General features: G+C 48.7%; 2 protein-coding genes across 2 annotated transcripts in view; one reads left to right on the top strand and one right to left on the bottom strand.

The window, feature by feature from the left end:
* The window catches only part of loxl2b (lysyl oxidase-like 2b), a 32,416-nt gene extending 29,993 nt beyond the window's left edge, over window positions 1–2,423 (top strand). The window contains exons 12-15 of the mRNA XM_068738678.1: window positions 1,016–1,152; window positions 1,224–1,335; window positions 1,667–1,733; window positions 1,906–2,423. Of these exons, the coding sequence (XP_068594779.1) occupies window positions 1,016–1,152; window positions 1,224–1,335; window positions 1,667–1,733; window positions 1,906–1,933 (344 nt within the window). The 3' untranslated portion in view covers window positions 1,934–2,423. The remainder of the gene's footprint in view (window positions 1–1,015; window positions 1,153–1,223; window positions 1,336–1,666; window positions 1,734–1,905) is intronic.
* Window positions 2,424–7,154: 4,731 nt separating this feature from the next.
* The window catches only part of LOC137917977 (golgin subfamily A member 7-like), a 33,537-nt gene continuing 16,462 nt past the window's right edge, over window positions 7,155–24,229 (bottom strand). The window contains exon 6 of the mRNA XM_068760719.1: window positions 7,155–7,802. The gene's annotated coding sequence lies outside the window, so the exon portion shown is untranslated. The remainder of the gene's footprint in view (window positions 7,803–24,229) is intronic.

Here is a 24,229-nt window from a genome sequence, read left to right as displayed (position 1 = left end):
CCCTACAGGAGGGTGTCCCATACAGGAGGGTGTCCCCTACAGGAGGGCGTCCCCTACAGGAGGGTGTCCCCTGCAGGAGGGCGTCCCCTGCAGGAGGGCGTCCCGTGCAGGAGAGCGTCCCCTACAGGAGGGTGTCCCCTACAGGAGGGTGTCCCCTACAGGAGGGTGTCCCCTACAGGAGGGCGTCCCCTACAGGAGGGCGTCCCCTACAGGAGGGTGTCCCCTACAGGAGGGTGTCCCCTACAGGAGGGCGTCCCCTACAGGAGGGCGTCCCATGCAGGAGGGTGTCCCCTACAGGAGGGCGTCCCATGCAGGAGGGTGTCCCCTACAGGAGGGCGTCCCATGCAGGAGGGCGTCCCCTACAGGAGGGCGTCCCATGCAGGAGGGTGTCCCGTGCAGGAGGGTGTCCCCTACAGGAGGGCGTCCCATGCAGGAGGGCGTCCCCTACGGGAGGGCGTCCCATGCAGGAGGGTGTCCCATGCAGGAGGGTGTCCCCTGCAGGAGGGCGTCCCCTACAGGAGGGTGTCCCCTACAGGAGGGCGTCCCCTACAGGAGGGTGTCCCCTACAGGAGGGTGTCCCCTACAGGAGGGTGTCCCCTGCAGGAGGGTGTCCCCTGCAGGAGGGCTAACAGTAACAGACCGGAGCAGCAGAAATACTTCCTGTTATTTCTGTGCTGAAGAACGTCCAGCAGAAGATCAGACGAGTTCTATCTGCTCCATGAAGCTCATTAGACAAACACAAAGGGGAGGAGGTTGTCACGGTCTCCATATTAGAAAAGGGTCTTCCTGCGCGTTGCTCTGGGGTTATAATAAAGAATAACAATAACGCCTGTTATTTATAATCAGTGGTCCAATAATCTGCTGACGAGGATGGCGTGAGAGACTGAGGTCCAGGACGATGAGGAGGGCGAGTAAGCCGGCGGAGTTTGTGTACTATGGCGAGGGCGGAATCCAGACCGAACCGTTTCAAAAGCAGCGTTCAGATCAGACAAATGTCCGCTTTGATTTCTTCCAGGTATTGAAAAGAGGTACGAATGTGCTAACTTCGGCGAGCAGGGCATCAGCGTGGGCTGCTGGGATACCTACAGGCACGACATCGACTGCCAGTGGATCGACATCACTGAGCTGACGCCTGGAGATTACGTCTTCCAGGTGACGTTGGTCGTGTGAAGGCGTGAGCGCTGCGGCGCTGGCTCTGAGCTCGCTCCTTCGTCCTCCCACAGATCCTCATCAACCCAAACTATGAGGTGCCTGAGACGGACTACTCCAACAACGTCCTGCGCTGCAGGTGTCGCTACGACGGCCATCGCGTGTGGATGTACAGCTGCCACAATGGTGAGGGTACCTGATGATGTCATAGGCCATATTGTAAACGTGTTCCGTTGATCCAACATTGTGATGTCATCACGCTGATTTAAAACACAATCAGAAAATGTTTATTCACTTTTAAAACACTAAAGTACATTCCAAATGTAACTAAAACATTTATCCAAATACATGTCTTTTTATCGTTGTCCGCTGTCCTCTCATGACCTGAGCGGCCTGTTCTAAACAGACCTGAGGTCAGTGTGGAGTCGTAGAAACACCGGGGTTGTCAGCCGAATTGAAGGCGACGCCCACGAGAGGCCGTCTGTCGTTCAGGTGGTGACACCTTCTTCTCTGCTAGGCGGCTCTCTCAGCACTGAAACGGAGCAGACGTTCCCCGGCCTCCTCAACAACCAGGTGACCCACAGGTAAAGCAGCAGCGAGGAGTCCCCCCCCGCCAGGGAGGCTAACAGTGGCCATCGCCACCCGTGGTGGACTTTACCTGTCAGCCCCACCGTGGACAAGCCACCTTTTTATCCTCTCCCCCCACCCCCCTCTGTAGCATAGAGAATATTTGATCCCCCCCTCCTCTTTAAACAGAAGCAGCCACGATAACGAGGACATTTGACCTGAACGATGAAATTAACCTGCTGGAAAGAGGGCGGAGTTTTACACAAGGTGCACAACAGGACAAAGTGATGAAGCGCGCATCCCGTCTGAGGAGCGTCACCAGAGGACTGAGGGGACCGAGAGGACTGAGAGGACAGTCAGCTGAAGACGCCATCAGTCCTGTATCCCAAAGATCGGTTTAGCTTCACCGTTCGATTATTTCCACGTTAGACAGCATTAACAGACGATCACAGCCAAAGTGAAGTTCTGTTCAACCATAGCTGCCTCGATCAGTCGATCAATCGATATGGATATATTTGAATGCTAAAAGAGTCAATCTAAGGATGTGTTGCTTTCCTTTGTCCTTCGTGATGATAAATGAAGATTCCTCAGTGTCACAGAGTCCTCATTGTTACAGAGTCCTCAGTGTTACAGAGTCCTTCAGTGTTACAGAGTCCTTCAGTGTTACAGTCATTCAGTGTTACAGAGTCCTTCAGTGTTACAGAGTCCTCAGTGTTACAGAGTCCTTCAGTGTTACAGAGTCATTCAGTGTTACAGAGTCCTTCAGTGTTAGAGTCCTCAGTGTTACAGAGTCATTCAGTGTTACAGAGTCCTTCAGTGTTACAGAGTCCTCAGTGTTAGAGAGTCCTTCAGTGTTAGAGAGTCCTCAGTGTTAGAGAGTCCTCAGTGTTAGAGAGTCCTTCAGTGTTAGAGAGTCCTCAGTGTTACAGAGTCTTCAGTGTTACAGAGTCTTCAGTGTTACAGAGTCCTTCAGTGTTACAGAGTCCTTCAGTGTTACAGAGTCCTTCAGTGTTAGAGTCCTCAGTGTTACAGAGTCCTCAGTGTTACAGAGTCCTCAGTGTTAGAGTCATTCAGTGTTACAGAGTCATTCAGTGTTACAGAGTCCTCAGTGTTAGAGAGTCCTCAGTGTTACAGAGTCATTCAGTGTTACATAGTCCTCAGTGTTAGAGAGTCCTTCAGTGTTAGAGAGTCCTCAGTGTTACAGAGTCTTTAGTGTTACAGAGTCTTTAGTGTTACAGAGTCCTTCAGTGTTACAGAGTCCTTAGTGTTACAGAGTCCTCAGTGTTAGAGTCCTCAGTGTTAGAGTCCTCAGTGTTAGAGAGTCCTCAGTGTTAGAGAGTCCTTCAGTGTTACAGTCATTCAGTGTTACAGAGTCCTCAGTGTTAGAGTCCTCAGTGTTACAGAGTCCTGTGTTACAGAGTCCTTCAGTGTTAGAGAGTCCTTCAGTGTTAGAGAGTCCTTCAGTGTTAGAGAGTCCTCAGTGTTACAGAATCATTCAGTGTTAGAGTCCTCAGTGTTAGAGAGTCCTCAGTGTTAGAGAGTCCTTCAGTGTTAGAGTCCTCAGTGTTAGAGAGTCCTTCAGTGTTACAGTCATTCAGTGTTACAGAGTCATTCAGTGTTACAGAGTCCTCAGTGTTACAGAGTCCTTCAGTGTTACAGAGTCCTTCAGTGTTACAGAGTCCTTCAGTGTTACAGAGTCATTCAGTGTTACAGAGTCATTCAGTGTTACAGAGTCCTCAGTGTTAGAGAGTCCTTCAGTGTTACAGTCATTCAGTGTTACAGAGTCCTTCAGTGTTACAGAGTCCTCGGTGTTAGAGTCCTTCAGTGTTACAGAGTCCTCAGTGTTACAGAGTCCTCAGTGTTAGAGAGTCCTCAGTGTTACAGAGTCCTCAGTGTTACAGAGTCCTCAGTGTTACAGAGTCCTTCAGTGTTACAGAGTCCTTCAGTGTTAGAGTCATTCAGTGTTACAGAGTCATTCAGTGTTAGAGAGTCCTCAGTGTTACATAGTCCTCAGTGTTACAGAGTCATTCAGTGTTAGAGAGTCCTCAGTGTTACAGAGTCATTCAGTGTTACAGAGTCCTCAGTGTTACATAGTCCTCAGTGTTACAGAGTCATTCAGTGTTAGAGAGTCCTCAGTGTTACAGAGTCATTCAGTGTTACAGAGTCCTCAGTGTTACATAGTCCTCAGTGTTAGAGAGTCCTCAGTGTTAGAGTCCTCAGTGTTACAGAGTCATTCAGTGTTAGAGAGTCCTCAGTGTTACAGAGTCCTCAGTGTTACAGAGTCCTCAGTGTTACAGAGTCCTTCAGTGTTCAGATGTCTGATGAGCTCCGTGGGAGAAATGCTTTCCAGGCCAGTTGAAGTTTGTGCTGCAATACCGCTACTGTCCACTGGGCGGAACTGGACTCAAAGCTGCCCCCAGGTGTGACAGCTACCTGCAGCTGAAGAGCTCTAGCACCAGGACAGCAAGCAAACAAGGGCTAATAACCACAGTCTGTTTACTTTATCCAATCAGAGCTGTTTCCCAACGTCTTTATTTGTATGAATTATAGAAAAATATTCACGCTAAATTTAAATCTCACATGTACGCTCATTAGTGTGATTTAAGTGGCTCTCTGTCAGCTCTGCAGGGTGATGATGATGATGATGATGCTGCTGCTGTAATAAAGGAGGTTCCAGCCACGTCCTCGCTGTGTTCGTACGTTCGTACGAGCCTTCGCTGTTCTTCCACATATTTCTTTCTTTCCGCTGCAGTTTGATCTCCTCCGTCAGTAAACATCCGTCTGGTCGTTGTTCAGACTTCATTTCAGAGACATCAAAGACATCTAAAAGTCTCGCTCACTGAAATGAATGGCAAAGATTCAGATTTAGAAACAAATGCTGCCCTCTCGTGGCCTGAATAGATATTACATGTATGAAGTTTCTGTGATTGCAGCAAGCATCTGGGACCCGTTCTGGGGGTCGGGCTGTTTTTGCTAACAGCAGCAGGTGTTGTCGGGCTGTTTTTGCTAACAGCTGATGTTGTTGGGCTGTTTTTGCTAACAGCTGATGTTGTCAGGCTGTTTTTGCTAACAGCAGCAGGTGTTGTCGGGCTGTTTTTGCTAACAGCTGATGTTGTCGGGCTGTTTTTGCTAACAGCAGCAGGTGTTGTCGGGCTGTTTTTGCTAACAGCAGCAGGTGTTGTCGGGCTGTTTTTGCTAACAGCAGCAGGTGTTGTCGGGCTGTTTTTGCTAACAGCAGCAGGTGTTGTCGGGCTGTTTTTGCTAACAGCAGCAGGTGTTGTCGGGCTGTTTTTGCTAACAGCAGCAGGTGTTGTCGGGCTGTTTTTGCTAACAGCTGATGTTGTCGGGCTGTTTTTGCTAACAGCTGATGTTGTCAGGCTGTTTTTGCTAACAGCAGCAGGTGTTGTCGGGCTGTTTTTGCTAACAGCAGCAGGTGTTGTCGGGCTGTTTTTGCTAACAGCTGATGTTGTTGGGCTGTTTTTGCTAACAGCTGATGTTGTCAGGCTGTTTTTGCTAACAGCAGCAGGTGTTGTCGGGCTGTTTTTGCTAACAGCAGGTGTTGTCGGGCTGTTTTTGTTAACAGCTGATGTTGTCGGGCTGTTTTTGCTAACAGCAGGTGTTGTCGGGCTGTTTTTGCTAACAGCTGATGCTGTCGGGCTGTTTTTGCTAACAGCTGATGTTGTCGGGCTGTTTTTGCTAACAGCTGATGTTGTCAGGCTGTTTTTGCTAACAGCAGCAGGTGTTGTCGGGCTGTTTTTGCTAACAGCTGATGTTGTCGGGCTGTTTTTGCTAACAGCTGATGTTGTCAGGCTGTTTTTGCTAACAGCAGCAGGTGTTGTCGGGCTGTTTTTGCTAACAGCAGCAGGTGTTGTCGGGCTGTTTTTGCTAACAGCTGATGTTGTTGGGCTGTTTTTGCTAACAGCTGATGTTGTCAGGCTGTTTTTGCTAACAGCAGCAGGTGTTGTCGGGCTGTTTTTGCTAACAGCAGGTGTTGTCGGGCTGTTTTTGTTAACAGCTGATGTTGTCGGGCTGTTTTTGCTAACAGCAGGTGTTGTCGGGCTGTTTTTGCTAACAGCTGATGCTGTCGGGCTGTTTTTGCTAACAGCAGCAGGTGTTGTCGGGCTGTTTTTGCTAACAGCAGGTGTTGTCGGGCTGTTTTTGCTAACAGCAGCAGGTGTTGTCGGGCTGTTTTTGCTAACAGTAGCAGGCGTTGTCGGGCTGTTTTTGCTAACAGCTGATGTTGTCGGGCTGTTTTTGCTAACAGCTGATGTTGTCAGGCTGTTTTTGCTAACAGCAGCAGGTGTTGTCGGGCTGTTTTTGCTAACAGCAGCAGGTGTTGTCGGGCTGTGTTTGCTAACAGCTGATGTTGTCGGGCTGTTTTTGCTAACAGCTGATGTTGTCAGGCTGTTTTTGCTAACAGCAGCAGGTGTTGTCGGGCTGTTTTTGCTAACAGCAGCAGGTGTTGTCGGGCTGTTTTTGCTAACAGCTGATGTTGTCGGGCTGTTTTTGCTAACAGCAGCAGGTGTTGTCGGGCTGTTTTTGCTAACAGCAGTAGATGTCGGGCTGTTTTTGTTAACAGCAGCGGGTGTTGTCGGGCTGTTTTTGCTAACAGCAGCAGGTGTTGTCGGGCTGTTTTTGCTAACAGCAGCAGGTGTTGTCGGGCTGTTTTTGCTAACAGCAGCAGGTGTTGTCGGGCTGTTTTTGCTAACAGCTGATGTTGTCGGGCTGTTTTTGCTAACAGCAGCAGGTGTTGTCGGGCTGTTTTTGCTAACAGCAGTAGATGTCGGGCTGTTTTTGTTAACAGCAGCGGGTGTTGTCGGGCTGTTTTTGCTAACAGCAGCAGGTGTTGTCGGGCTGTTTTTGCTAACAGCAGTAGATGTCGGGCTGTTTTTGTTAACAGCAGGTGTTGTCGGGCTGTTTTTGCTAACAGCAGCAGGTGTTGTCGGCCTGTTTTTGCTAACAGCAGCAGATGTCGGGCTGTTTTTGCTAACAGCAGCAGATGTCGGGCTGTTTTTGTTAACAGCAGCAGGTGTTGTCGGGCTGTTTTTGCTAACAGCAGCAGGTGTTGTCGGGCTGTTTTTGCTAACAGCAGCAGGTGTTGTCGGGCTGTTTTTGTTAACAGCAGGTGTTGTCGGGCTGTTTTTGCTAACAGCAGCAGGTGTTGTCGGGCTGTTTTTGTTAACAGCTGATGTTGTCGGGCTGTTTTTGCTAACAGCAGCAGGTGTTGTCGGGCTGTTTTTGCTAACAGCAGTAGTCGGGCTGGTGTCACCAGCTGTTTGCGTTCGTGCTCGGCTCACACGCGTGACGCATCCTCCTCTCCGGTTCTCGTTGTCTCCTTTTCCACGTCTGCTTTCGCCGGTTTAAGCTACGACAACAGTTTTGTCGCACGCTTCATTTTTAAAGTCCTTGTTTTCCCATCGCAGCCCGGCTACGAACGGCGTCAGTTTTGTCGGGAATATTACGTACGGCGTCGGCCAACGTTACCCAGAAACAGTTGCGGATTGTCAAAATTATTAACTTAATTTATTGCCTATTAATTTATTCTATTTCCTTTCATTTTTTGTCATCGATTGATACAGGTTTTTATTTTTATACATTCTCATATATTAAATAGCATTTCACCTCTTAAATTTATTTTATTTTATTCAGTATATACCTAATTGATTCTTTTGGGTACCACTAGAGGGAGCCCGCGTACCACTACAGTTCGAGAAAGGCTGATCTAGGATCGGAGGCAGCAGCCTAAGCAGACTTCCCTCTCCCCAGCCGCTTCTTCCAGCTCTTCTGGGGGGATCCCGAGGCGTTCCCAGGCCAGAGACATAGTCTGTCCAGCGTGTCCTGGGTCTTCCCCGGAGTCTCCTACTGGTGGGATGCCCAAACCAACGATCCGCAAACACAAATATCTCCTTCAATTCTCCTTCCTTACCAAATGCCTCAATTGGAGGCCAGGTGCATTGTTTTAGTGGTGGCATTTGATTGCTTCTATACATCACGAGTTGGCAGACAGCGATGCACTAAGCAGTGGGATTCCCTCCCTGCATCCGTCACCCTCTGCACACCTCCAGACCTCTTGTGGGTTTGGGGCCCTGCACAAATAGAGAATATATAATATAAGCACAATAACACCACTAGAAAGACAGTATGTTTAGAATACATGTTTGGTTTTCCATTTCATGACTATAATAAAAACTGGAAGTACCCAGAGGTATTTGTTATGGTACTTTTTCACTTTTTCTTGAGGCTTTTCCATCGTTAGACGTTGACGGTTCAGTTCCGTCGCTGGGTTAGCGTTCAGATGTTCGTCAGAACGTGATGCATGTGGTGTAAAGAGATAGATCAGAACCACGCAGACAGCCCAGTGAGAGGTGGGCGTGTCTCTGTGGAGCCAGCAGCTGAAATCGACTTGATTAGCCTCTCCGTAGGGAATCCAGCCTCACCAGGTCTGGGATCAGCTTCGCTGTGAGGGAGCGTGCGGTCCTGATCGCTCTTAAATGAAGCCCTGGAACCTGTTCAGCTTTCATCTTTCTGTCTCTAAATCATTAAGCGCAGAGGAACGTTGTGTCTTGCGGGCCTTTCATCAGGTGTCTAAGGAAAAGTCACGACGTGCTATAACTCTCAACACCAGGGTGACAACAGAAACAAGGATGCTGTAAAGTATGCAAACATTTATTTGAAAACAAGTTGTAGATTAATAAAACTTAAAATAAAGACGAAACAAAGTAGGAGCTAATTCAACCATCACCTCATTAAAACAAAAAAGAAGTGTGCTTCTGCATGTGACTTTTATATAATAAGCTTTAGCAGCCAGATAGACTCAACACTTTCAATAGCATTATGTCATCGTTCTAGGTTTCTAATGCTTTTCAGCAAAAAAGCTAACAGCTGATTCACAATCTAGGCCCGGTCACAACAGGAAAAAATCACAGAGGCTAACTGCTAAGTCCGCTGCTATCCAGGCTGGAAGAGCTACTGAGCAAAGAGGCTAAAGCTGTGAACGCGAACGTGTGTGCTGAAGGCTGGATTAGCTCAGATGCTAATTGAGCAGCGGTGAGGCAAAAATAAAAACGGATGCTGGTAAATAGCATTAGCGTCCTCTGGTTCGGACCCTCTCGCTTCCCTTCAAAAGTCAGCTTGACCAAGAAGAACCGACCAACGCTGAGCCCAATGAAAAGCCTCTACCTGCCAGTAACCCCCCCCCCCCCCCCCCCATGCTTGTGGTGTCGTTTGCAATCCTGCTGTGACCGGGCTTTTAGACTTAACAAAGGCATTGCAGGCGCTGAGAACTAACAAGAGCACTTCTAATACTTTACACAAAGGCAACACATCAGTACACGAACGTAGGATTATTAGACACAGGAAGACAGTAGTGCGTACCGGTAAGCGTTGAGAAGTAGCATCAGCATGCCATACATCCACTCAGAAAGAACCCCTGAACACAGACGCGTACGAAGGTTCGGTACGACTGGAGTATTTGGATCCTGACCAGGGTCAGCCGGTGTGCAGGGACAGACCACACACTACCAACACTGGTCTCAGTAGAGTCCCACAGTCCTTCACAAAGACACGTCACAGTGTGTTGGGCTCATTATTCAAAGGGGAGGGCCCCAAAGAAGCAACAAAAGATCATCATTCCAGCAGAAAGTCAAAACAATGTGTTAACAAGAGTTTCATTTTTCATGACATGCACTGCGTTTCTTTAAATAAGTACAAGTTAATAGAATTTAACTTTCAATCAATGAACGACTAATAAAAGAAGTGCCGGTGTGACATCTCCGGGTGCGCACATGATGGAGCGGGATTGTTGAGACGCATCATTGAGGCTGGAGGTGTGCTGCAGGTGTTCCTCAGGGCCGTGGCCTCGTCGCTCCACTCAGGCAAACAGCTGCTACACAAAGGGCCGTTAGTGGCATTGTTCTCAAGCAGCAGCTTCTTTGCATTCTGATAAAATGATGAAAAATGCCATGATGCAAGAAAGAAGAAACGCAATGCTAAACAAATAGAATTAGAGAACAAAATCTGTCAATTGGAAAATAAGCATAAACAAGGGATATTGTCAAACTCTCTAATTGCTCTCTAAACTCTTCATGCAGCCCACAGGGAGCTTCAAGAATTACTTTCTGAAAAGATTGAGGGAAACTTGAGATTTGTAAAGCATCAATATTATGAAGATGGAAACAGAGCGAGGAGGCTTTCAAATTATAGAAGCAACAATCCTCCAATATTGTCCATAAATTAAAATCTGGAAACGGACTCTTAGTTAAGCCCAAGGAAATAGCTGACGCCTTTGCAAAGTTTTATAAAACTCTTTATCTAGATACAGACACTTGTCTGGATGAATCTAAAACAGCTCACTTCCTACAAAACATTAACGTCACTGAGTTATCAGATGCGGTAGCTGCGGAGCTGGATGAACCAATTCAGGATTGGGGAATTAAAAAAACCATTTCATCCCTTAAAAATAATAAAAGCCCTGGTCCAGATGGCTTCATAAAGGAATTCTATAAATGTTTTCATGAGGAACTTACCCCACTCCTTTTAAATGCTTACCACTATGCGCTAGAAACAAAAACAATGGCGGCTTCGTGGTCAGAAGCAACAATAGTGGTAATACATAAAGATGGTAAGGATCATTACAGGCCATTATCTATGCTGAATGGAGATGTTCGATCCTGACCGCTATATTGGCGCAGCGACTGAATGATGTTATAGGTAGCATTATCCATCCGGACCAGACCGGATTCATTGCTGGACGACACTACGGAAATAACCTACGCCGCTTACTTAACATCGTCTCCCATCAAAAACAGTGTAAAATTATGACTACAGTATTATCATTAGATGCCCAAAAGGCATTTGATCGAGTGTCCTGGAAATACTTAATTCAAACACTAAAAAGATTTAAATTTGGTCCTAAATTTATAGATTGGATTGAAACAATTTATTCTTCACCCCAGGCAGCTCGGAAAGGTTTACGTTGGGGCGTGGCTGCAGACAAGGCTGGCCAATGTCACCCTTGCTCTTTGCTCTAAGTATCGAGCCGTTTACTACTTACCTACTTATCAGAGATGAGGATAAAATTAATTAATTGGCGATGATTCCCATAAAATATCCTTATATGCTGATGACGTCCTTTTATATCTGACAGATCTACCCACGACTGTCCCATGCTTACTTGAAAAGTTAACATCGTATGCATACTATTCAGGGTATAAAATCAATGTCGATAAGACGGAGGCCATGGATGTTTTGGGGAACATCCCACCGGATTTAAAACGGCAAAGCGGCTTTCATTGGCCTAAAAAAGGCATAAAGTACTTGGGCATTAATATTCCTCTCCCACTAGACAATCTGTTTGACACAAATTATGGTAGACTAATTAATATAATAAAAAGTGATTTGGATCGCTGGTCTGCGTTACCCCTGTCCCTCTTAGGCCGCATAGAATCAGTCCGCATGAATGTCCTACCCAGGCTCCTGTATTTATTTCAAATGCTACCAATCGAAATACCCAAGCCAACATTTGAAGTATTAGACAAAATAATTTCAAAATTCATATGGCAAGGAAAGCGCCCTCGAATAAAATATAAAACTCTCCAAGGATTTAAGGAAGAGGGAGGCCTTAATCTTCCTAACTTTAAATCATTGATTTCATATATAAAAAATGATGCTGATAGGAGATGGTTAAGCGTTGAACAGAAGATGTGCACTGACCCTCTACAGGCATTGCCATTTGCTGACATTCCATCTCAGGGGTCAGCAGAGTGGACTAAAGTCATGCTTGACATTTGGAAGAGAACCAGGATTACTTTCAAGTTACCAACAAACATCTCTATACTGTCTAGCGTTGGTTATATTAAACCCTTTACACCAGGCAAGATGGACACAGGCTTCCTAAAACGGGCTGACCATGGTCTTATCTACATACACCAGTTAATTGATAATGATTATTTATTGTGTAGGGAATTTCCGTATTGAATGGGATTCCACAACGTGATTACACGCCGACATCACAACAGGGAGCACCACATTTATGTTTGTGTCATTATTACTGATTCACTTGAACGCCTCACCTGGTGACGACACATAATGACGCAGGTAAACATGGGCTTAGATTGGCTGGGGCTAATCCCCGCCTACAGGAGACGTAATGACGTGTTGAAGCAGGAAACGCCGGCATTCCGCCATGATGCATTCACGAGACGCACGGTGGAATCCAGCGCTGATATCCGATATAACTGTACTGATCTGCATATTATATAAATCCTCCTTATTGACCACACCCCACAACGGAGAACAAAGAACCGGGAAAGGGTTAGGAAAACCCGAAAAATTGTCATTTGATCAGCTGAGAAGAAAATACCAACTCAATAAAAACGACTTCTTTAGATACCTGCAAATACGATCTTTCTTAGTGTCTCACAGAGATTGGAAAAAAGTGCTGGAACCATCGGCCATTGAAAAATTCCTTATACTAATTCAAAAACGAGAAGGAGATCAAAAAGTAATTACAAAGCTATATAAAATATTTAAGTCAATGACTCAAAACAAGCCCATTTTGGCGAGGCAGAGATGGGAGGCGGAGGAGTCACAAAATATATCTGACGAACTGTGGAAAGAGGCGTGTATAGCGGCACACCAGACCACAAACTCAAATACATGGAGAGAATTCAAATGGAAAATACTCAGCAGATATTTCAGGACTCCAGACATTGTAGCTAAAATGACACCGAATATACAAAGTCTATGCTGGAGAAACTGCAGCACGGATGTGCCTAATCACACTCACACACACTCACACACTCACACACACACACTCACACACACACACACACACTCACACACACACACACACACACTCACACACACACTCTGGTCATGTCCTAAAATAAAAACATTTTGGGATGAGGTGTATCCTGCCATAAACCAGATCTTTCAGTCAGAAATAGCGAGGGATGTGACGGTGGCTGTTCTGGGTATTACTCCACCAGGGCTGCAAGGACGACCTGCAACCGACCTTTGAACCATACGTTTCACAGCAGCCCTGAAATGCATCACAAACTCATGGATGAAGACAGAACCACCGTCGCTTAACGTTTGGAAAGTAAAACTGAAAGAACTTTACGAAATGGAAGCGATAACTTACTCACTACGGCTGCAGTTACACACTTTCAATGGCCGATGGCGACCAGCAGAGGGCTTTTGATGTAGAGGCTCATCAAAGGGATAAGGGGTGTACCGCCACCGTGGTTAAGATTTGTTTCTCGTTGTACAGGAAGCGTGGACCGGGGTCTGGATGTGTGTTGTTTTGTGTATCATGTGGAAAATAATATTAGTATTAAATGCTCTGTTGCTGTTAAAAAACTTAAATAAAATTTAAGTGGAAAAAAAAATGCCGTGATGCCGACTTCCTTCTCATTTCTTAGAAATGTGTCCTGTCGTCATTTCTAACATTTTCAGAACGGGAACTGGCACGTCGCTGTTGTGAGTGCGTGACTCTTCCTGCTAAAGCATATCAAACATCTGCTCTGACTAAACTAAACCCGACTCAAAGAGTTCCTCTTCCTCGCTCCACCTCCCTGCATCGCTCAGCTTGAACTGAAGCTCATTGCTGTGATTAATGTTCAACCGAGAAGTCAAAACCAGCGCATGCTCCTTTAACCCTTTAGATGATTAGCTGTAACAAGCAGAGAATTAACATTTTCACACAATCCAACTATGTATATTCTTACTAAGGTTTCCATTACTTTCAAGAATTGCGTACACAACTGTTTGTAAAGAGAGATATTTTTCTAGCTTGTACTACGCTCAGTTTTCCTTTCAGGAACTGCAGAAACTTTCTTTTGCAGAATTAGACTTTTCCATTGAACATAAACCGTTACTGAGGATGCAGCTGATGGATCTGTGCCGGCTCACAGAGGACTCAGAGACAAGTTGAAAGGTCACATATTATACCTGCTTTCTACAAGTTAACGCAGTTTTCAGTCACTGATATGAAATATCTGAGCCAGGATTTGGTCAAAATAGCAAACGGATGCTGCAGGACAGCGTCCCTCATTCCTGTCTCAAACAGATGCTGCAGGACAGCGTCCCTCATTTCTGTCTCAAACAGATGCTGCAGGACAACGTCCCTCATTTCTGTCTCAAACAGATGCTGCAGGACAGCGTCCCTCATTTCTGTCTCAAACAGATGCTGCAGGACAACGTCCCTCATTTCTGTCTCAAACAGATGCTGCAGGACAACGTCCCTCATTTCTGTATCAAACAGATGCTGCAGGACAGCGTCCCTCATTTCTGTCTCAAACAGATGCTGCAGGACAGCGTCCCTCATTTCTGTCTCAAACAGACGCTGCAGGACAGCGTCCCTCATTTCTGTTTCAAGCAGATGCTGCAGGACAGCGTCCCTCATTTCTGTCTCAAACAGATGCTGCAGGACAGCGTCCCTCATTCCTGTCTCAAACAGACGCTGCAGGACAGCGTCCCTCATTTCTGTCTCAAACAGCTCCTGCAGGACAGCGTCCCTCATTTCTGTCTCAAACAGATGCTGCAGGACAGCGTCCCTCATTTCTGTCTCAAGCAGATGCTGCAGGACAGCGTCCCTCATTTCTGTCTCAAACAGATGCTGCAGGACAGCGTCCCTCATTTCTGTCTCAAACAGATGCTGCAGGACAGCGTCCCTCATCTCCGTCTTAAACAGATGCTGCAGGACAGCGTCCCTCATTTCTGTCTCAAGCAGATGCTGCAGGACAGCGTCCCTCATTTCTGTTTCAAGCAGATGCTGCAGGACAGCGTCCCTCATTTCTGTCTCAAGCAGATGCTGCAGGACACGTCCCTCATTTCTGTCTCAAACAGATGCTGCAGGACAGCGTCCCTCATCTCCGTCTTAAACAGATGCTGCAGGACAGCGTCCCTCATTTCTGTCTCAAACAGATGCTGCAGGACAGCGTCCCTCATTTCTGTTTCAAGCAGATGCTGCAGGACAGCGTCCCTCATTTCTGTCTCAAACAGATGCTGCAGGACAGCGTCCCTCATTTCTGTCTCAAACAGATGCTGCAGGACAGCGTCCCTCATTTCTGTCTCAAACAGATGCTGCAGGACAGCGTCCCTCATTTCTGTCTTAAACAGATGCTGCAGGACAGCGTCCCTCATTTCTGTCTCAAGCAGATGCTGCAGGACAGCGTCCCTCATTTCTGTTTCAAGCAGATGCTGCAGGACAGCGTCCCTCATTTCTGTCTCAAGCAAATGCTGCAGGACAGCGTCCCTCATTTCTGTCTCAAGCAGATGCTGCAGGACAGCGTCCCTCATTTCTGTCTTAAACAGATGCTGCAGGACAGCGTCCCTCATTTCTGTCTCAAACAGATGCTGCAGGACAGCGTCCCTCATCTCCGTCTTAAACAGATGCTGCAGGACAGCGTCCCTCATTTCTGTCTTAAACAGATGCTGCAGGACAGCGTCCCTCATTTCTGTCTCAAACAGATGCTGCAGGACAGCGTCCCTCATTTCTGTCTCAAACAGATGCTGCAGGACAGCGTCCCTCATTTCTGTTTCAAGCAGATGCTGCAGGACAGCGTCCCTCATTTCTGTCTCAAGCAAATGCTGCAGGACAGCGTCCCTCATTTCTGTCTCAAGCAGATGCTGCAGGACAGCGTCCCTCATCTCCGTCTTAAACAGATGCTGCAGGACAGCGTCCCTCATTTCTGTCTTAAACAGATGCTGCAGGACAGCGTCCCTCATTTCTGTCTCAAGCAGATGCTGCAGGACAGCGTCCCTCATTTCTGTCTCAAGCAAATGCTGCAGGACAGCGTCCCTCATTTCTGTCTCAAACAGATGCTGCAGGACAGCGTCCCTCATCTCCGTCTTAAACAGATGCTGCAGGACAGCGTCCCTCATTTCTGTCTCAAGCAGATGCTGCAGGACAGCGTCCCTCATTTCTGTCTCAAACAGATGCTGCAGGACAGCGTCCCTCTTTTCTGTCTCAAGCAGATGCTGCAGGACAGCGTCCCTCATTTCTGTCTCAAGCAGATGCTGCAGGACAGCGTCCCTCATTTCTGTTTCAAGCAGATGCTGCAGGACAGCGTCCCTCATTTCTGTCTCAAGCAAATGCTGCAGGACAGCGTCCCTCATTTCTGTCTCAAGCAGATGCTGCAGGACAGCGTCCCTCATCTCCGTCTTAAACAGATGCTGCAGGACAGCGTCCCTCATTTCTGTCTTAAACAGATGCTGCAGGACAGCGTCCCTCATTTCTGTCTCAAGCAGATGCTGCAGGACAGCGTCCCTCATTTCTGTCTTAAACAGATGCTGCAGGACAGCGTCCCTCATTTCTGTCTCAAACAGATGCTGCAGGACAGCGTCCCTCATCTCCGTCTTAAACAGATGCTGCAGGACAGCGTCCCTCATTTCTGTCTTAAACAGATGCTGCAGGACAGCGTCCCTCATTTCTGTCTCAAACAGATGCTGCAGGACAGCGTCCCTCATTTCTGTCTCAAACAGATGCTGCAGGACAGCGTCCCTCATTTCTGTCTTAAACAGATGCTGCAGGACAGCGTCCCTCATTTCTGTCTCAAGCAGATGCTGCAGGACAGCGTCCCTCATTTCTGTTTCAAGCAGATGCTGCAGGACAGCGTCCCTCATTTCTGTCTCAAGCAAATGCTGCAGGACAGCGTCCCTCATTTCTGTCTCAAGCAGATGCTGCAGGACAGCGTCCCTCATCTCCGTCTTAAACAGATGCTGCAGGACAGCGTCCCTCATTTCTGTCTTAAACAGATGCTGCAGGACAGCGTCCCTCATTTCTGTCTCAAGCAGATGCTGCAGGACAGCGTCCCTCATTTCTGTCTCAAGCAAATGCTGCAGGACAGCGTCCCTCATTTCTGTCTCAAACAGATGCTGCAGGACAGCGTCCCTCATCTCCGTCTTAAACAGATGCTGCAGGACAGCGTCCCTCATTTCTGTCTCAAGCAGATGCTGCAGGACAGCGTCCCTCATTTCTGTCTCAAACAGATGCTGCAGGACAGCGTCCCTCTTTTCTGTCTCAAGCAGATGCTGCAGGACAGCGTCCCTCATTTCTGTCTCAAACAGATGCTGCAGGACAGCGTCCCTCATCTCCGCCTTAAACAGATGCTGCAGGACAGCGTCCCTCTTTTCTGTCTCAAACAGATGCTGCAGGACAGCGTCCCTCATCTCCATCTTAAACAGATGCTGCAGGACAGCGTCCCTCATTTCTGTCTTAAACAGATGCTGCAGGACAGCGTCCCTCATTTCTGTCTTAAACAGATGCTGCAGGACAGCGTCCCTCTTTTCTGTCTGAAGCAGATGCTGCAGGACAGCGTCCCTCATTTCTGTCTCAAACAGATGCTGCAGGACAGCGTCCCTCATTTCTGTCTCAAACAGATGCTGCAGGACAGCGTCCCTCATTTCTGTCTCAAGCAAATGCTGCAGGACAGCGTCCCTCATTTCTGTCTCAAACAGATGCTGCAGGACAGCGTCCCTCATCTCTGTCTTAAACAGATGCTGCAGGACAGCGTCCCTCATTTCTGTCTCAAGCAGATGCTGCAGGACAGCGTCCCTCATTTCTGTCTCAAACAGATGCTGCAGGACAGCGTCCCTCATTTCTGTCTCAAACAGATGCTGCAGGACAGCGTCCCTCATTTCTGTCTCAAACAGATGCTGCAGGACAGCGTCCCTCATTTCTGTCTTAAACAGATGCTGCAGGACACGTCCCTCATTTCTGTCTCAAACAGATGCTGCAGGACAGCGTCCCTCATCTCCGTCTTAAACAGATGCTGCAGGACAGCGTCCCTCATTTCTGTCTTAAACAGATGCTGCAGGACAGCGTCCCTCATTTCTGTCTTAAACAGATGCTGCAGGACAGCGTCCCTCATCTCCGTCTCAAACAGATGCTGCAGGACAGCGTCCCTCATCTCCGTCTTAAACAGATGCTGCAGGACAGCGTCCCTCATTTCTGTCTTAAACAGATGCTGCAGGACAGCGTCCCTCATTTCTGTCTCAAACAGATGCTGCAGGACAGCGTCCCTCATTTCTGTTTAAAGCAGATGCTGCAGGACAGCGTCCCTCATTTCTGTCTCAAACAGATGCTGCAGGACAGCGTCCCTCATTTCTGTCTCAAACAGATGCTGCAGGACAGCGTCCCTCTTTTCTGTCTCAAACAGATGCTGCAGGACAGCGTCCCTCATCTCCTTCTTAAACAGATGCTGCAGGACAGCGTCCCTCATTTCTGTCTTAAACAGATGCTGCAGGACAGCGTCCCTCATTTCTGTCTTAAACAGATGCTGCAGGACAGCGTCCCTCATTTCTGTCTCAAGCAGATGCTGCAGGACAGCGTCCCTCATTTCTGTCTCAAACAGATGCTGCAGGACAGCGTCCCTCATTTCTGTCTCAAACAGATGCTGCAGGACAGCGTCCCTCATTTCTGTCTCAAACAGATGCTGCAGGACAGCGTCCCTCATTTCTGTCTCAAACAGATGCTGCAGGACAGCGTCCCTCATTTCTGTCTCAAACAGATGCTGCAGGACAGCGTCCCTCATTTCTGTCTCAAACAGATGCTGCAGGACAGCGTCCCTCATTTCTGTCTTAAACAGATGCTGCAGGACACGTCCCTCATTTCTGTCTCAAACAGATGCTGCAGGACAGCGTCCCTCATCTCCGTCTTAAACACATGCTGCAGGACAGCGTCCCTCATTTCTGTCTTAAACAGATGCTGCAGGACAGCGTCCCTCATTTCTGTCTCAAACAGATGCTGCAGGACAGCGTCCCTCATTTCTGTTTCAAGCAGATGCTGCAGGACAGCGTCCCTCATTTCTGTCTCAAGCAGATGCTGCAGGACAGCGTCCCTCATTTCTGTCTCAAGCAGATGCTGCAGGACAGCGTCCCTCATTTCTGTCTCAAACAGATGCTGCAGGACAGCGTCCCTCATTTCTGTCTTAAACAGATGCTGCAGGACAGCGTCCCTCATTTCTGTCTCAAACAGATGCTGCAGGACAGCGTCCCTCATTTCTGTCTCAAGCAGATGCTGCAGGACAGCGTCCCTCATTTCTGTCTCAAACAGATGCTGCAGGACAGCGTCCCTCATTTCTGTCTCAAACAGATGCTGCAGGACAGCGTCCCTCATTTCTGTCTTAAACAGATGCTGCAGGACACGTCCCTCATTTCTGTCTCAAACAGATGCTGCAGGACAGCGTCCCTCATCTCCGTCTTAAACAGATGCTGCAGGACAGCGTCCCTCATTTCTGTCTTAAACAGATGCTGCAGGACAGCGTCCCTCATTTCTGTCTTAAACAGATGCTGCAGGACAGCGTCCCTCATCTCCGTCTCAAACAGATGCTGCAGGACAGCGTCCCTCATCTCCGTCTTAAACAGATGCTGCAGGACAGCGTCCCTCATTTCTGTCTTAAACAGATGCTGCAGGACAGCGTCCCTCATTTCTGTCTCAAACAGATGCTGCAGGACAGCGTCCCTCATTTCTGTTTAAAGCAGATGCTGCAGGACAGCGTCCCTCATTTCTGTCTCAAACAGATGCTGCAGGACAGCGTCCCTCATTTCTGTCTCAAACAGATGCTGCAGGACAGCGTCCCTCTTTTCTGTCTCAAACAGATGCTGCAGGACAGCGTCCCTCATCTCCTTCTTAAACAGATGCTGCAGGACAGCGTCCCTCATTTCTGTCTTAAACAGATGCTGCAGGACAGCGTCCCTCATTTCTGTCTTAAACAGATGCTGCAGGACAGCGTCCCTCATTTCTGTCTCAAGCAGATGCTGCAGGACAGCGTCCCTCATTTCTGTCTCAAACAGATGCTGCAGGACAGCGTCCCTCATTTCTGTCTCAAACAGATGCTGCAGGACAGCGTCCCTCATTTCTGTCTCAAACAGATGCTGCAGGACAGCGTCCCTCATTTCTGTCTCAAACAGATGCTGCAGGACAGCGTCCCTCATTTCTGTCTCAAACAGATGCTGCAGGACAGCGTCCCTCATTTCTGTCTCAAACAGATGCTGCAGGACAGCGTCCCTCATTTCTGTCTTAAACAGATGCTGCAGGACACGTCCCTCATTTCTGTCTCAAACAGATGCTGCAGGACAGCGTCCCTCATCTCCGTCTTAAACACATGCTGCAGGACAGCGTCCCTCATTTCTGTCTTAAACAGATGCTGCAGGACAGCGTCCCTCATTTCTGTCTCAAACAGATGCTGCAGGACAGCGTCCCTCATTTCTGTTTCAAGCAGATGCTGCAGGACAGCGTCCCTCATTTCTGTCTCAAGCAGATGCTGCAGGACAGCGTCCCTCATTTCTGTCTCAAGCAGATGCTGCAGGACAGCGTCCCTCATTTCTGTCTCAAACAGATGCTGCAGGACAGCGTCCCTCATTTCTGTCTTAAACAGATGCTGCAGGACAGCGTCCCTCATTTCTGTCTCAAACAGATGCTGCAGGACAGCGTCCCTCATTTCTGTCTCAAGCAGATGCTGCAGGACAGCGTCCCTCATTTCTGTCTCAAACAGATGCTGCAGGACAGCGTCCCTCATTTCTGTCTCAAACAGATGCTGCAGGACAGCGTCCCTCATTTCTGTCTCAAACAGATGCTGCAGGACAGCGTCCCTCATTTCTGTCTCAAACAGATGCTGCAGGACAGCGTCCCTCATTTCTGTCTCAAACAGATGCTGCAGGACAGCGTCCCTCATTTCTGTCTCAAACAGATGCTGCAGGACAGCGTCCCTCATTTCTGTCTTAAACAGATGCTGCAGGACACGTCCCTCATTTCTGTCTCAAACAGATGCTGCAGGACAGCGTCCCTCATCTCCGTCTTAAACAGATGCTGCAGGACAGCGTCCCTCATTTCTGTCTTAAACAGATGCTGCAGGACAGCGTCCCTCATTTCTGTCTCAAACAGATGCTGCAGGACAGCGTCCCTCATTTCTGTTTCAAGCAGATGCTGCAGGACAGCGTCCCTCATTTCTGTCTCAAGCAGATGCTGCAGGACAGCGTCCCTCATTTCTGTCTCAAGCAGATGCTGCAGGACAGCGTCCCTCATTTCTGTCTCAAACAGATGCTGCAGGACAGCGTCCCTCATTTCTGTCTCAAACAGATGCTGCAGGACAGCGTCCCTCATTTCTGTCTCAAACAGATGCTGCAGGACAGCGTCCCTCATTTCTGTCTTAAACAGATGCTGCAGGACAGCGTCCCTCATTTCTGTCTTAAACAGATGCTGCAGACAGCGTCCCTCATTTCTGTCTCAAACAGATGCTGCAGGACAGCGTCCCTCATTTCTGTCTTAAACAGATGCTGCAGGACAGCGTCCCTCATCTCCGTCTCAAACAGATGCTGCAGGACAGCGTCCCTCATCTCCGTCTTAAACAGATGCTGCAGGACAGCGTCCCTCATTTCTGTCTTAAACAGATGCTGCAGGACAGCGTCCCTCATTTCTGTCTTAAACAGATGCTGCAGGACAGCGTCCCTCATTTCTGTCTCAAGCAGATGCTGCAGGACAGCGTCCCTCATTTCTGTCTCAAACAGATGCTGCAGGACAGCGTCCCTCATTTCTGTCTCAAACAGATGCTGCAGGACAGCGTCCCTCATTTCTGTCTCAAACAGATGCTGCAGGACAGCGTCCCTCATTTCTGTCTCAAACAGATGCTGCAGGACAGCGTCCCTCATTTCTGTCTCAAGCAGATGCTGCAGGACACGTCCCTCATTTCTGTCTCAAGCAGATGCTGCAGGACACGTCCCTCATTTCTGTCTCAAACAGATGCTGCAGGACAGCGTCCCTCATTTCTGTCTTAAACAGATGCTGCAGGACAGCGTCCCTCATTTCTGTCTCAAACAGATGCTGCAGGAATGCGTCCCTCATTTCTGTTTCAAGCAGATGCTGCAGGACAGCGTCCCTCATTTCTGTCTCAAGCAGATGCTGCAGGACAGCGTCCCTCATCTCCGTCTCAAACAGATGCTGCAGGACAGCGTCCCTCATCTCCGTCTTAAACAGATGCTGCAGGACAGCATCCCTCATTTCTGTCTCAAACAGATGCTGCAGGACAGCGTCCCTCATTTCTGTCTTAAACAGATGCTGCAGGACAGCGTCCCTCATTTCTGTCTTAAACAGATGCTGCAGGACAGCGTCCCTCATTTCTGTCTCAAACAGATGCTGCAGGACAGCGTCCCTCATTTCTGTCTTAAACAGATGCTGCAGGACAGCGTCCCTCATTTCTGTCTTAAACAGATGCTGCAGGACAGCGTCCCTCATTTCTGTCTCAAACAGATGCTGCAGGACAGCGTCCCTCATTTCTGTCTCAAGCAGATGCTGCAGGACAGCGTCCCTCATTTCTGTCTCAAACAGATGCTGCAGGACAGCGTCCCTCATTTCTGTCTTAAACAGATGCTGCAGGACAGCGTCCCTCATTTCTGTCTTAAACAGATGCTGCAGGACAGCGTCCCTCATTTCTGTCTCAAACAGATGCTGCAGGACAGCGTCCCTCATTTCTGTCTCAAGCAGATGCTGCAGGACAGCGTCCCTCATTTCTGTTTCAAACAGATGCTGCAGGACAGCGTCCCTCATCTCCGTCTTAAACAGATGCTGCAGGACAGCATCCCTCATTTCTGTCTCAAACAGATGCTGCAGGACAGCGTCCCTCATTTCTGTCTTAAACAGATGCTGCAGGACAGCGTCCCTCATTTCTGTCTTAAACAGATGCTGCAGGACAGCGTCCCTCATTTCTGTCTCAAACAGATGCTGCAGGACAGCGTCCCTCATTTCTGTCTTAAACAGATGCTGCAGGACAGCGTCCCTCATTTCTGTCTTAAACAGATGCTGCAGGACAGCGTCCCTCATTTCTGTCTCAAACAGATGCTGCAGGACAGCGTCCCTCATTTCTGTCTCAAGCAGATGCTGCAGGACAGCGTCCCTCATTTCTGTCTCAAACAGATGCTGCAGGACAGCGTCCCTCATTTCTGTCTTAAACAGATGCTGCAGGACAGCGTCCCTCATTTCTGTCTTAAACAGATGCTGCAGGACAGCGTCCCTCATTTCTGTCTCAAACAGATGCTGCAGGACAGCGTCCCTCATTTCTGTCTCAAGCAGATGCTGCAGGACAGCGTCCCTCATTTCTGTCTCAGCTTTGTCAGAAACTCTCTGAACCCGGAAGCAAAAGTACGTTCACAGCGAGCACGCACGCAGCAGCGCTACCATGGTAAAGAGACGTGAAGGGCGTTTGACACACACGGCGCGATGACGGAATAAAAATGCTTTGAATCCTGCATCCCCCCCCCCCCCCTCCCGGACACCTAAATAAGATGCTCAAGCCATCTCACCGGGCTGCGCTCAACACGACCTTGTTCTTTGGGTCACTACCCAAAGCTCGTGACCACAGGTGAGGGTAGGAACGGAGATCGATCGGCAGGTGAGGGTAGGAACGGAGATCGACCGGCAGGTGAGGGTAGGAACGGAGATCGACCGGCAGGTGAGGGCAGGAACGGAGATCGACCGGCAGGTGAGGGTAGGAACGGAGATCGACCGGCAGGTGAGGGTAGGAACGGAGATCGACCCCCAGGTGAGGGTAGGAACGGAGATCGACCTGCAGGTGAGGGTAGGAACGGAGATCGACCCCCAGGTGAGGGTAGGAACGGAGATCGACCGACAGGTGAGGGTAGGAACGGAGATCGACCGGCAGGTGAGGGGAGGAACGGAGATCGACCGGCAGGTGAGGGTAGGAACGGAGATCGACCTGCAGGTGAGGGTAGGAACAGAGATCGACCTGCAGGTGAGGGTAGGAACGGAGATCGACCCCCAGGTGAGGGTAGGAACGGAGATCGACCGGCAGGTGAGGGTAGGAACGGAGATCGACCGTCAGGTGAGGGTAGGAACGGAGATCGACCCCCAGGTGAGGGTAGGAACGGAGATCGACCTGCAGGTGAGGGTAGGAACGGAGATCGACCGGCAGGTGAGGGTAGGAACGGAGATCGACCTGCAGGTGAGGGGAGGAACGGAGATCGACCCCCAGGTGAGGGTAGGAACGGAGATCGACCGACAGGTGAGGGTAGGAACGGAGATCGACCGGCAGGTGAGGGGAGGAACGGAGATCGACCCCCAGGTGAGGGTAGTTCAGTTCAGTTCAGTTCAGTTCAGTTCAGTTCAGTTCAGAGCTTTATTGTCCCACAAGGGGAAATTTGCTTTGCAGCAGAGGTCACAACAACAACAATAATACCACAGGACGACATGGAACATGTAAAGTAAAACAACAATAAAAACAACCTTAAAAAAATAAAAAATAAATCTGTCCTATCTCTGGGATGGAGGCCCTAATGAATAAAGTGCTGCTTAGCAGTGCAGACAAGTGAAGGTTAGTGCAGGTTAAGAACATTTATTGCACTTGGGACAAACGAAAATTTAAATCTATTGCTCTTTATCCTGGGGAGCTTGTATCTCCGCCCAGAGCGTAGGAGAACAAACTCCTCCAAGAGAGGGTGATCCGAGGTGGACAGAATCGACCGTGCCTTCCGCAACACCTGCCGGTCAAAGATTTCA

The sequence above is a fragment of the Brachionichthys hirsutus genome, chromosome 4, assembly GCF_040956055.1.
Source record: "Brachionichthys hirsutus isolate HB-005 chromosome 4, CSIRO-AGI_Bhir_v1, whole genome shotgun sequence".
In the NCBI taxonomy this organism is placed as follows: domain Eukaryota; kingdom Metazoa; phylum Chordata; class Actinopteri; order Lophiiformes; family Brachionichthyidae; genus Brachionichthys; species Brachionichthys hirsutus.
Note: the sequence above shows the minus strand (reverse complement) of the source record. Positions and strands in the feature narration are given on the sequence as shown.